The 14,293-nt window shown below is 36.3% G+C and overlaps 1 protein-coding gene across 1 annotated transcript in view; it reads left to right on the forward strand.

The window, feature by feature from the left end:
• necab3 (N-terminal EF-hand calcium binding protein 3) overlaps window positions 1-14,293 on the forward strand; it is a 34,915-nt gene that overhangs the window by 10,241 nt on the left and 10,381 nt on the right. Inside the window, exons 3-8 of the mRNA XM_007548073.2 lie at window positions 4,382-4,490; window positions 5,825-5,850; window positions 6,893-6,990; window positions 9,955-10,091; window positions 12,462-12,583; window positions 13,709-13,788. Of these exons, the coding sequence (XP_007548135.1) occupies window positions 4,382-4,490; window positions 5,825-5,850; window positions 6,893-6,990; window positions 9,955-10,091; window positions 12,462-12,583; window positions 13,709-13,788 (572 nt within the window). The remainder of the gene's footprint in view (window positions 1-4,381; window positions 4,491-5,824; window positions 5,851-6,892; window positions 6,991-9,954; window positions 10,092-12,461; window positions 12,584-13,708; window positions 13,789-14,293) is intronic.

A 14,293-nucleotide genomic window follows, 5' to 3' on the forward strand; every position in this document is an offset into this window, starting at 1 on the left:
TCCCTCAAAACTGTGATCCAATTAACTATCTGTGAGATTGACAGATTTGATTGTTTGTGGTTCTTTTTAATAGCAAAGAAACGGCATGCATAACTTTTGTGAGCCCATAAGAAGAAGATTTTGATGTTACAATAATTTTGCAAAAAAAAAGAAAGAGATAAAATAAAAATCCTCCTCTTTAAGTAATAGAATGGTCTTAACTTTCTATATTACACTTCTTGTATTTATCAGTTCATGCATAATATATATTTTAACACTTTTGTTCAGAATTATGAGAGGTAACTATGTTTGCAGAGGGGCAGCTGTTGAGAGCATGCAGCTCAGTAAACAGCATCTGTCACAGCTTTTTCATTCAACATACTCACTTGTTAATGCAAGTGATTTATTTGCATACCAGTTCAGTAATTGATTTAACTTTAGTACTAATATGACATCTGTTATTGTTTGTAAATTAACTACTTTAAAGGATTCTCAGTACAAGAATCTCATATAGATTCCTGACCGGAGAATCAGCTTTCATCAGTCAATGTTCAGCCCAAAATCTTTAAATGGTCAAGGATCAGTAAACTGATATTGTTTTAACCTAACAGATTCAAGGTTTTCTGCATCATTGCTTTCTCAAGCAGGTAGTAGGGCTCAACAAACAGATATATATGACAGCTGAAATTTCTTCTCATCTCATATTTTCCGTGATCTGAAGAGAAAAATGCCAGTCAGCTTCAGACCACAAGTACAAAAGATTGCTGAAAACAGAATGTAAAAGTAGCACACGGCTGTAAGTGAGGCTTCGGAAAGTAAAAAAAAAAAAATAAAAAATTACCTCAGATTTTCTCACAGATGGGCTTGTGAAACATCCCAAGTAGGACATTGATGCTAAGAATACCAGTAATAGCTTGAGTATGCAGAGATCCATAGAAGCTTACCATAAAGAAACCAAAGCCATCTCTCTTAGCAATGCCGGTTGCTACTGAAGCGTTGGTGGGGAATTTATAAACCACTTAGGAGAGCCTGCATTGGGACTAACCTTTGAAGGGATACCAGCGTGGCCTACTTTGTGCCCTACTTTGCAGGACATCACAACTTTCTTATTTTGTTTCTTGTTTACTCTAAAGGTTTTGAGATATTTCTTTAAAGTAAGCCAACTTTTTTTTAACTTCAGGAGCGCAGATGCCACACAGGGGCTCTGCTTAAGAACCGACAGAGCATTAGAAGATTTCTGCTTTGGATTATTCCTAGGCTGTTTGCTTCATATAGATTTTGCACAGCTGTGATGCACAGTGAAAACTCCCATTCATGGTCAGAGCATCTATGACTGTTTTAAAAAAGACTGCTGTACCATTTTTTTTAAACTTTAAAGTTACTATGACTTGTGATATTTAGTTCTATGGCTGAATTTTTTAAAAATTCCTCAACCAATCTTCTCCATCCTAACTCAAATTGAGAACGTTTGCTTCTTAGCAAGTCTTGTGTTGTGGATACATAAACAAATATCACCTTCAGTGGAGGGTGATAATGCCACAAAAGTCATGTTAAGGTCTGCCTGTGAGTGTTTTTGGACCTGGTGAGCTCATGTGTCAATGGGTCACACATGAATGATTTATTCATTTCAAGGCATCAGCTGGCATTTGAAATGTGAATCTGTTCCCTATCCGAATCTGCTTTAAACAGATTCAACTTGATGGAAGCAAAGAACATTTTAGTGAACCTACCTTTTTCAGTATTTAAAAAGAAATTTAGTTCTGCTCTTTGGGGCTGTTATAGTAGAAATACAGAATTTCTTCTGGATGTGACAATTGAATTCTTCCTCAAGTACAAACATTATTTGATTTGACTGAAAATTCAGGGTATTATGTAACTTTACACATTCCAAATTTGTGCCAGGAGATCAACCTCAGCAACAATTCTAAAATGAAAGTCTTTATTTATATACTGTAATCTGTGATTTTATGCTACTTTTGGCCCCTCCTTTTGAATGTCATTATATGGCCAGTTTCATTGTGGATGGTGATACTCTTCAGTTGTCATCCTCAAGCATATTAAAACCATAATTTTTCCTCAAGTCGATATGGACATTTCTCACCAGAACACATTCACAATCCACTTTTTATTCCAGTTTAATTGCTGCACCCCTGCAGAGGGCTTGTACCAAATCATAGACCTATTAAAAACAGACTAATTCTGAAGACTGATGCTTTTGCATATTTTTCTTACTGGAAACCTCCCCCTTTTGACATATGAAGACATATATCCTAGAACTGTCAAGGCTTCCTCTGAGTGTCACTTTTGAGAATCCTGCTGTCTGTCTATCTTGGCACTCCAAATATAGGAATCTTTCCAAATATGACACAAGGAGAGACATGTGGAGAGATCTTTGGTTTCACAGTCTGTAAGCCACAGTACAGATGGTGTAAAGATATAAGTAATCAGCACAAACTGTGCATAAATGGTGGGAAAAAAAAGCCAGTGCTAGACAGGGAAGTTAGAAAGTAATGTGTGAAAGTATTCTGCTGAAAATGTCCAGTGCTAAATATTTATCTAAGAAGGAGGGACTTTGAGATTAATAAAATATATTATTTTGCTTCACATTAAATGTTTATTTGTTTTTTTTAGGAAACTAACCCTTTTAAAAAATAAAATACAATTCTGGCCCTGCAAGGATATGTGTGTTAGATAATGGATGGACTGAAAGAAATGTTGGACACTGATTCTGTTTTCTAATTTCCATCCATCCATCCATCCATCCATCCATCCATCCATCCATCCATCCATCCATCCATCCATCCATCCATCCATCCATCCATCCATCCATCTACCAGCCAGCACTGATCTTCCCTTAATCAGAGATCTACCAAAATTCCCTGACTTCTAATTTCTCACAAAACATGTCTAAGTTTTTTGACAACACCATCAACATTTGTATGGAATTATTCAAATGTGTAACTTTATGTCATTTTTTTTCTCTGTGTGTCTTGTATCTTGTATACCTACTATCTTGTAGACCTAAAAACATGAAAATTACCAAATGTGGCAATGACAAAATTTTTGTCTTGTACCTTCTACATACCGGTCAATGGTAATTATTATTTTTTTAAATGACTAAAAGGCTCAAACTGAACTGTGCTCTTCAGTTTTAGGTCTGCTAAGTCAGCTGACAGGAACTCACTGTCCCCCTACCTTGTACTTGATAGACACCAGTAAGACCTGAATGTAGCATTTAGATGTTAAAGTCTTACTCAAGAATATTTAATTTAAACAAGCTAGTGATTTAATGCATAGTTAAATTTATCTCAACTTTATTCCTATCTAGTTTGTTCCTGGGTTTTCACAGGGCAAGAAAACCTAGAAACACACCATATAAAGTGGCAAAATGTAAAAAGGTTTAACTGGAAAGGGTTACATGATCCTGAATTTAACAAAAAGACAAAAGGCCTGTTTGATGTGATGTGTAGAAAGTTGCTTGTTATGTTCCTGCAATATAAGCATAGAAACATAAACCTCTCCTGTTACTGAATGATAGTCTTCAAAGAATGATCAAACATTTTCTTTGTCTTGCATTCCTGCCGAGATTTCTTTATGTTAATATCATTTTCTGTTCAGCATTGTCAAGCTAATTTTTGCTTTATTTTGACTGATCTTGACATGTTCTTTACTCACAATGACTCACAGAGTCTAACTCCAATTGGCGTAATTCCAATTGCTTGAGTGTCATTGCTGAGTACTGCTTGCTGCAGTCACAATCTGTTCATCTCTACTAATTTGTAAGGTTGAAAATCTCTCATAGTTTTTCACTGGTATAAGCTTACTCTTGGCCACCCTGATTTATTTGTACTAGCAGAGGGATTGATAGTTTGCTCACGAAGGAGCTCTTCTTCACAGATGACAATCCAGCCATTCATCCTCTGCTATTGATTTTTCGGTGCAATGTCTGCCACAAAAAGCTGTGCTCACAATTAACTAGCTCAAGTAGGAAGTAATTCCAAACTGCTAAACAAGTATCTTTTTTTTCATATTTTATGTATTATATTTCTACTTGCATATCATTTATCAGTAACTTTCTGTTTTCCTTGCACAGTTTTGTGCAAGACCACAGAAATAAATGCTTTGATTCATTAAAATGTGATGAGTGGTATGTTGACAAGTTCAGAATACAGTGAAAAGTGTGCTTAAAGGATTTATTCCCTCAAACCAATTAGTTAATTGTTACAAAAACATGTAGATATTAGTTACTTAGGGTACCAGAGCCATAACTTCATAGAAAATGTAAAGTTAAATGGAAATAAGAAGAAATATGAAGTCTGAAATCAACTGAAAAAAGGAACCACATTGTGGCAGGTTAGGAAACCTTGAGTAATTCTGTCATAAATCCTTCACTGCTTTTCAGATGACGGCAAGTTGTCATTTGAGGAGTTCAATGCTTACTTTGCGGATGGGATCCTGACAACCGAAGAGCTTCAGGAACTTTTTTACTCCATAGACGGACGGCAGAATAAGTGAGTGTTTATGTATTTTTTTTGTTACTTGAAGAAGAATATAACGAGGAGACGTTATCAAATTTTGTTCCTTCATCAAGTCATCAGCTCCAGGTTCAACAAAATACAGTCTGAGGGAAGTTTTTAGTAAAGAAAATGGCCCCTGAAACCAGACTTCAAAAAGTAACAGTTCACATCCTCTGAATATAAATATCATTAAATGCACCAGGAACATCAAAAACTCAATCAGTTTGACCAGCCTGAGGGTTTCTGCAGAAGTTCGTGCTTTGCAGTGGAAATTTAACTCGCCACAGCTGCTGAAGAAAAAAAAAAATCTCCTATTTCTGGGTCTTACAGAAAGTCTTTATTGGCATTATGTTTTATCTTTTTTTATAAGCCTATCTTCTTAATATTTTTAGCCTTTATGAGGAAACTGCATTCTTACACATGCAAATTTTCCAATCTCATTGTTGAATTATGTGCTTAAGCCCAGGTAAAAAGACAAAATTGTAGTCCAATAAACAGCAATCAGACTGATTTGATGAGATTTTGTTACGCTGACTTAGCAAGGACTTTTTCATTATTGAAAATCACTGGGGTATTGAGCCGCAGTAGAAGCTCACCACAGTTTTTCCCTCACACTTTCTCTTTGAAGCAGCTGGCATGAGATGTGCTTCAATAACAGATTAAATGTATTGTGTCCTGGAAAAACATTCCCAGAAAAATGTAATTACTTGGTGATGGTAAAAATCTTTAACAAAATATTTCACAATTTTCGGTAATGAAGCCATATTCAGTGTGATGGTAAACACTCTCTCAACATCAGGCAATAACTGGCTTGATTTTTCACTAAGCAATGAGAATAACCCTTAACACTCCATTAAAGCAAGAGGTTAATGTTCCGAGCTGTACAGAACAGTGCCGTTGTTTTAAATTGTGACACCAAAAGCTGTTTACAGCATCCAGTGTGATGACATCTTCTCTGAGTGGTAAACAAAGAAAGGGATTTTCAGTGTGTCAAATATAAAAAGGAAATATAAAAGAAAGTAATATCACAGCTGAATGCATGAGCATTTCTGAAAAACAGTTTTTCAAGAAAGACAGATTCACAATTTCTAAGGACAAATGCTGTACAATCTTCCATGTCAGTCAAAAAAAACTATAGGATTTGCAAACTCATGTTATCTTCTCTTTGTAGTTTTAATGCAATCACCATGCGTTCTATAGGATAGCTCTGCAATATTCCCGTTTATAAAAAAATCAACTAAAAGATCTCAAGGAATTAAGTGCAGCACCTCTTTGCACCTGCCTAATTAACTCTTCTCATTTATCTCCTCTTACATTTTGCCCTGCAGCAATCTGGACACCGACAAGTTATCAGGTTGGCGAAAAAGTGCACTGTCTGTTTTAAATACTTAATTTTAGTCGAACTTCTGTCTCTTTCAAGATTATGACCATATGCATTTTGATGTCTCATAATGTTGTCAGGCAAGCTCTTGAATCTGCAAATTAAGGCAGGTTTTATGTGCCTTTAAGACTTGAGGAGCTTTTTCAAAAATGAAAAAGTTTATTTATGTCTACTACTTCAATTAATTACCGTTGAAATCACTAATAATGCCCCATATTGAACTCCTTACCATTGGATAACCATTCACCTACACTAAATCTGAAAGCAATTTTCCTCTTTTATCATCTTTAAATGGATTGTGTGCCCTGAATAAAGCTAAGAATTGGGGCACCCAGATGGGTAAACACCAGTTTTGCCCAGAATAAAACTTATGCATAATTGATTAAATGGGAATGGCTTACTTTCCACTTGACGTCAAGAGAGGCTGACTGTTTTCCACATCAGAGGCCAACTTTTGTCGCAGATCAAATTCTATAAACATTTAGCATTTATTGAGCAAGAAGTCATTTGACGAACCGATTTGGAGAGACAGTGTTAACAGGAGTGAACAAAAATGTTTGAGACCTAGGATCCATTAACCTTGGATCAGTGTTTACTGTGTGTTGAACTATATGCTGAATAAAATTTGACTTTTTATTAAGACAAGCGCCATTTAATTTCAGATTTAATCAATTGTTTCAGCTTGGTAAAGATTTTTTTTTTTTTTCATTTTATTTCCTTTAAGAAAATTTTTACAAAAAAAAATGTGTAGGAGTTTTATTCATTAAATTTGTATACATCATCCTTCATGTCCCCTATTAGGGATTTCAGTAGTTTAAGCACTTAAAAACTGTTGGCCGTTTAATTCCTACAAAGCCATTTCTTCTTACATCAACATTTCTGTTGGACTGTATTATAAATCTCACTAGTCATGGTTTGACTTCTTTAGAATCTTAGAACATGTAAGAGCATTACTTATTCATTTGTCTTTCACTGCAATAAGTGTTCAAATATTTATTCTTCTTTTCTTTATTAGATTATTTTTCTGAGCACCTCGGAGAATATGTAAATGTTCTCTCAGCTCTGGAGAGCCTGAACATTGCCATTTTAAAAGCAATGGATAAAACTAAAGAGGTAAGATTTCTGCACATTGCATGAAAACCTTTATCTATTTGTTCATGTTAAGAAAAGTTTGATGTGTGATTAACCAGAAAGTTCAGTGCTGTGAAAAAGTTCAGCTACTCCTGTTGTTGCCTTTTTGTTTTTGCTGGTCAAAACAACACAAAGGTCCACTTCACGTTTGGAAAGATAACCCAAAGATACACAGGGCCCTAGACTTTGAGCAGTGGACTGATGAGACAAAATTCATTTCTTTTTGAAAGGTGTGTGTCCAGTTGCATGTGGTGTGAAACTAATTTCAGAAAAATTGCATCACACACAGTAATGGTAATGTTTGAGGTTGCTTTTCTGCTTCTGAACCTGGGAAATTTCCCTGAATTGATGGAACCATGAATTTTGAAGTACATTTGGCAAATCTACTGCAAAAAAAAACAAAGATTTTGGAGTGGCTTAGTCAAAGTTAGAACTTGAAACGGACCAAAATGCTGTGGTTTGACCACTTATCTTAGAGCAGCTAAGATAAGATAAGTAGCTTATCTTATCTTAGCTTATCTAAGATACTTAGATAAGTTAAGAAAATCCACAGCAGCTCTGGATTTTCTTAGAGCTGCTCTAAGAAAATCCAGTGTGAGGATTTCTTCTCTTCGGTGAAGAGTGGGAATAAAAATCATTCCCCACAGCAGTGAAAAAGACTCTTTACCACTAATTGTAAATACTTGATGTCCATTGTTGTCACCAGGTACAGTTACTAGCTTTACAGGTGTCATCACTTTTTCATGGTGCCATATGCCTTGATATGATTCAAATATCATGCTGAATGTGTAACTCCTGGATACACAGGAGATTCTTAGATTTTCAGAGCAATCACGTGAAACTCTTCATCATACATAGACCAAGTCATTCCTTCAGTGCATAAAAGAGAAAAAGAAAACAGATTTCTTATTTTATCATAGCAAGTTTGTACTGCATTAAATGTTCTAGCATTATTATGTAGCCAAGGTTGGTTTCCCGACCTTCGCCTTCTGCCCCCTGCTCATCTGGGAAACATTTTCAGATCCTCTCCACTCCCTCCTCTGCAGCCGAGCCACTTCTGACTTCTCTGCTGTTGAAGCTGCTGTTCGTCTTGCTGCAGATGGACAAAGATGGTGATTAGTTTAACAGGCAGTGGCTGCCACTCAATCTGCTCCCTTTACTTCAAAGGTTCCGCCGTGTTCAGTCCAGAGTATATGCAGATTAGGATTCCACCAGCGACTACATTTTTCCACCACAGATGAGCTACTCTAAGAAAGATGCTTTGTAGCTGAGAGTTAAATAAAATGTTCCCATATGCGAAACTGCCACCAAACCAACAGGTAGTCCATTTAACTTAGCAAAAAACATCATGTTGTTTAACATTTGATTCAAAAATGTAAACCTTTTCTTAATATATAAACATTACTATTAATATTACTATTACTTGTCTAACTTTATGCAGTGTTTTTTTTTTCAATCAGTAGCATAAGACTCACATATATTTTTGAAAAGGTAAATGCAGTTTTTAAACATAAGGCATTATGTTAAAAACAAAATGCCTTATGATGCCATATGTAATGAATGCCATTTTTAAGTATATGGACTCTTCAATCAATCATTACATAATATATAACAAGAAGTACAGGACTCAGTGCTTGTCATTGGAGCTTATTACATCACTTTTAAGCCACTGCCATAGGCTCTGTCGACTTTACCTGGATCCAGGATCAAAACATTGATGCAAATTTTAATAATTCCATTTTTTTTTTCTTTTTACTTTGGCTAAAGACTGAAATACTGTAAATATTAGAGAAAATACTATAAGTATGAACCAAAATAAAATCTATTAGAGAATAAGAAAATAAAAATAGGATCTGATTTAATATTGATCTAGGTAGTTTCACCCGATTTCTGTTTGGTTTCTGGAGTTAGAACAATTGAGTTTGGACTGCTTGAATGTGTGAATCTGTGTTAACTGTTTTGCAAAAGGGTGAGGGAAAATGTGCCAAACCAATGAGAAATCATTGTAAGAGGTGTCTTCTGCTCTGTTGAGAAAGTAACAATGAACATTGAGTGCATCCCAGTTCCTTTAAGCAGGTCAACGCACTCAAGAAAAAATGTATTATAAACCAGGTTGAGGAGACTATGCATAGATATCCAAAACAATTAGAATATTCTGTTTAGATGAGGCCTGTAAAGGCTTTAAACACCTGTTTGTAATTAATCTGCATATTGTTTTTAACATTTTTATTTGAGTTACCAAAATAAATCAACTTCTCAATAATATTCAGATTTATTCATTGGGTTTGTAGATATGTAACTCTGTTCTTATTAGAACCAAAATGATCTGGTACAGTCAACCCAATAGCTTAAATCTCAGTGTGCAAAACATTTTCCCATTTTATTCTGCAAGAATGACAATTCAATCTCTTAACTGAATTGACTAAAGCTACTTTGAGAGAACAACCTTAAATCGGGGATTTGGATTTCATGCATGTTAAATGAAAAGAAGGGAGGGGATCTGTTCTGAAACATTATGCATCCTGTCTTAATTAGATCACCTGTCTCCACTGTTCTTGCTCCTGCTGAGGTGAGGCAATCCTCAAAGGATTGTTCAGTCTTAGTTAGCAGCTGTGGTCTGTCATTGCTCTGGACTGATAATCCCAAAATGCTTATTCTGCAGAGATTACAAATCAGTCTCGCCGTTTTGGCAAACAGCTCTGCAGCATTGCTTCAAGAGTCCTCTGGGAATATCTAATCACATTCATGTTTGGAGACTCAAGCAGCAATTATAGCTCCTGTTTAAGTTCTTTCTCCCTGGAATCCGAATACATAGTTCAGAATACCTTAGTGTATCCATTAACCCAGCTAACTACAATGTATTTGCTCTAGAGCTTGCATGCATTTTGATGTTTCTCTGCCTGGTTTTTGCGCCCTGACACATGTTGAAATCTGTCTTTCTCTCAGGAGTACCAAGGTGCCAGTGTGTTGGGTCAGTTCGTCACCAGGTTCATGCTAAGAGAGACATCCAGTCAGCTGTTGTCCCTGCAGAGCTCCCTTCAGTGTGCCATGGAGGCTGTGGAGGAGCAGAGCAGCCCTGCTCCGTGAGTTCTGCAATATGGCTCCACTTATGTCTGCCTATGTCTTATTTGTGGCGTCTGGTTTAGCCGTTTGCAACACATTGTCCACATAGTAGCGAAAACAATATTTTTTCATAAGCAACCTTGCTAAAAAGCAAAAGTTCTAAAATTGTGAAGTCACTTGTGTGTTATAACAGAATAATAATCCCATTCTGTGTCAAAGCAGAAATGAACAGTAACAGTGCCTTTAACATTATTTTTACATTCCAAGCTGCAAGATCTCTATTCCTTGATTTTTATTTTTTATTTATTTTTTTTTTGCTAAATCATTTCTCAATCCTACGAAAAAAAAATGTTGGTTTCTCCTTTTCTGACTGAAAATTAGGCATTCCACCTTCTGCTTAATGTGTAAAAGAATTGCTTGATGTGGGAGAGCGGACTGAGCGTAGCCCTCTTCTGACCTTGTCAAAAACCCTTACACCTTGTGTGCCCCCTGAACAGAATAAGAACCGGTGGAGAATGATAATGATTATAATCAGAGGGGTAAAGGAGGAGATCAGTAAAAAAAAAATCACTGCACTCCAGCACTACTAATAAGATCTAAAATACAAAAACATTGGCAGTGAAGTCTTTGATTTTCTAAATTAAAAAAAAAAAGATAATTAATTTACTTGTGGCAACAAGATTTTTTCTTTCAAAAAGAACACATTTTCTTATCAAAATGTTTTAAATTTGAGTCGTTTTGATTTCTTTTTAATAATCTATTGAATTTAAAAATGCTTAAACTCCACAATTTCTTTCAGTAATTTTTTAAATACTTTTATAAAATTGTCATCACGAGTCTTAAATATACCAAGAGGATGGCTACAAAGAGGCTAGGGAGCATGGGGCATCAGCGGAGAGGAAAACACAAAGACAGAAATAACAGAAGGAGCTGGGGAAGGCGAATGAAACCAAAAAATAATAATAGCCTCTGCACTGGGGAAAAGGTGAGGAATGAGAGGGAAACCAGAGGAGCTAATCAGAGAGAAGTGGGAACAGCACAGGTAGAGGAGAATGAGGTGATGGACAAAAGCTGTCAGGTCATAGTTTATTATTTAAAAGTTGATCAACAATTTTATCAACTTAAAAGAATAAAGTATTAACCCTCCAATTACATGTATTTAATAGAACGGTTTTCAGTAATGAAAATTTTACCAAATGAGAAAACATTTAATCCTATCAAAGGCTAGATTTCTTTTTTTTTTAAATATCAAGCTGTGAGATTATACCACAGCAAATAGTCATGAATTTATATTTATCGACTGTCATGCTTTTTTTTTTTTTTTTTTTTTACATTCTGTATATAAACAGTAAGTGTCTGTCTGTTGAACTGTGGTTTTCTTGGCTCAGCAGAACTCTGCTCCCCCCTCTGGGTGCCACACTGGCATTATTGGAAATAGCAAACCGATTATAGCCAAGGTGAATTATTGAGAGGAGACTCCAGGAGGCAGAGAAGGAGCTAAAGCAGAATGGATGACAAAGCATTCGCCACAGATCCACACAGATAAATAACACAACAACGAGTCCAAAAGAGAAAAGGAAAACCACCAAACAAATACCGGTCCACGTCGTTGAGCTGATGGTAGACAGTGTGCGATTTTCAGAAACAGAGGCAAAGAAAAATTAAGACAGGTATAGAAACTTCTTTCCGTATGTTGACTGGCAGATTTCTGGCTTTTCCTGTGGCCTTTGGATTGCAGGTTCTCAGCATGAGGACCTCCTGGCAATATGCTCCCTCTGTGCCGTCAGCAGGATGCTGAATACACACACATGAAATTACCAGAATGCACAAAGTTCCAACAAAGGAAAGCAAAATAGGAGCACTATAACAAAGCCTCACAAATGTGCAGAGGTGTTTTTTTTTTCTTCCACCTGCAGAGAAATACACAAATGAAATTAAAGCATTCACACTCATTTGTTATAAGCTGTGAGTGTTTAAAATTGCACATTGTAAGTGCCTTTGACAGATATTTTTCACTGCGTCCAACACACTTTTCCAGCTATACTGAACTGTGTGTCTGTATAAGTGTGATAATTTGAGCGTGGAAGAGCACTTCACAAAGTTTTCTATTCTGTCTACTCACTGTTCATCCCTCACTCTTGAATTACATACTAACCTATCATCCCTCTTGACTTCTCTCCACGATCTTTCTCTCTGCATTGCTCTCACACTTCTTTTCCAAGTCTCCTCATTTAGCCCCCTAATTTCATTCTCTATCAGCTTCTCCTTGCACCCTTGTTGACTACCTCTGTCTGCCATATCTTTAGTTTGTTTCCTCTGCGATCCTCTGACAGTTGCTGTCTTTCTCTCTGATGTTTGTCTCCCTGGGTCTCCAATCACTGTCATGGCAGGAGGGAGGTAAAGGCTCCCGAGCTGACAGCGGTACAGAAAAATGGCAGGCGGTGTGGTCGTAGGGTCCATAACAACCTGTGTGTGTCTTCGTCTGATCCCTGCACTGGGACGCCAAACACAGGTAAAGAGAATATATAATTAGACTTCTTATATTTAAACATATGAGGTGAGTCAAATGAATATTTATTCAACTTTTTCAGGGTTTTCTTTTTTCCCTGCAAAAGTTAAATTCATTTATATGTCTTTATATTGAGTCTCATTTGTTTCTTATTAAATATTAATCCTGATCACACTGCTTATCTTTACTCCTCAATATTTGTGTGGGTTTCAGCCTCAAGTAACTTCTTTTTTTTATTTTATTTTATCTTGTTTAAAATTGGGTTTCATATCACTGGGATGTACTATAACAATAAGACAAGCTGACAGAGTGTGATTCTTAATGCAGAGTTTTTCTTGAAATCCTTTTTTTTTTCTGTCTCTTGTGTATTACTTTGACACATGCCACCCACGCAAACATGGTTGCTGACCAAGCACACAGTTCAAGAATGTAGAAGTCTCTAATGGCAGCTGCCTGTTTTGGCACCATAAAGGGAACTGTCACTCTGACAAACTGGTTTGTAAAAGGTTTTAGTCGCACAGCAACAAAATAAAGGTTTTAATTTTGCCTCCCAATCTATGTTGAACTGATTGTCATATTCACCCAGCTATTTGCATGTGCTAAATATTTGCTAAGCTGAAATTGCTTGTCCTTTTAATTCTAAAATTAGACAATAGTGCCACCAAGCAAACAGCCCTTCAGAGCACTGATGCAGCTTGTCAACATTTGAGGGAAGCATTATTCATGCATTTAGAGGACAGCTGGGCCATATTTATGCATGAATATCCCTGCACTTGTCAGTTTTAGCCAGAGCAAAAAAAAAAAAAAAACCCTCATGTATGCTGGTGAATTTTCACATAATATAATTCATTTTAATCACATGAACTGTAATATAAAAGGATCTTCCTCTCTGAAGACTCGGAATAAATTGGTCTTTAATGGCTGCAGTTTCTTTAAACCTTCTCTCTGGTTGTCCGATAAGAGGAATACAGAGTTTTACTGATGCAATGGTGGAATCCGTAATCTGTCTGATTATGGCTGATTTGTTGGCAAGACAGAAACCTGCTTGTTAGAGAATTACTCAGTTTGTTTGTGGATTTTAACTAGATACTTGTTTAATTGATTAATTGGTCCATCGATTGTCTACAGGTGTCAACATAGAAGATGAAGAAAACTGGTGCTCTCAGGTCAACCGACTGCAGCAACTTTTGGATAAACTGGAGTGTCAGGTATGGTGCATATATGTTTTTGTTGTGTCCTTCTTTAATACTCACTTTATTATTTATCTTTTTGACTCCATGACTTAACATCTCATCCATGAATTTGTGTGTCGATAATTCTTTGTTGTGTCTTTAAGACTTTCATTTCTCTTCATCAAACCATTGCAATCCAATTACAATGGATTGCAACAACATCCCAGCTATGTAGATTTATGCATGCAAATCGACATCGTACACTGGCTGGTTCTGTTAGCAGTCAGCTTAAAGGTAACAATTATATTAAACACTCAGGGCTAATGAGAAGGCAAAGGCAGTTAAAATTTGTTTCCCTGCACTTCACTGGCAAAGGTCAATGACAGTTTATCCATAATTGCTGAGGGCAGAAAGCTTTCATGTTGCATCAGTGAGAAAAAAAATCCCACACTTCCTCTACTCTTCAAATTGTACCTGCAGAAATGTTCTGTCCATATTTGCTTTCTGAGTATACCTTGGCGATCCCCTGCTGTTAAGATTG

The sequence above is a fragment of the Poecilia formosa genome, unplaced genomic scaffold (assembly GCF_000485575.1).
Source record: "Poecilia formosa unplaced genomic scaffold, Poecilia_formosa-5.1.2 Scaffold2, whole genome shotgun sequence".
In the NCBI taxonomy this organism is placed as follows: Eukaryota; Metazoa; Chordata; class Actinopteri; order Cyprinodontiformes; family Poeciliidae; genus Poecilia; species Poecilia formosa.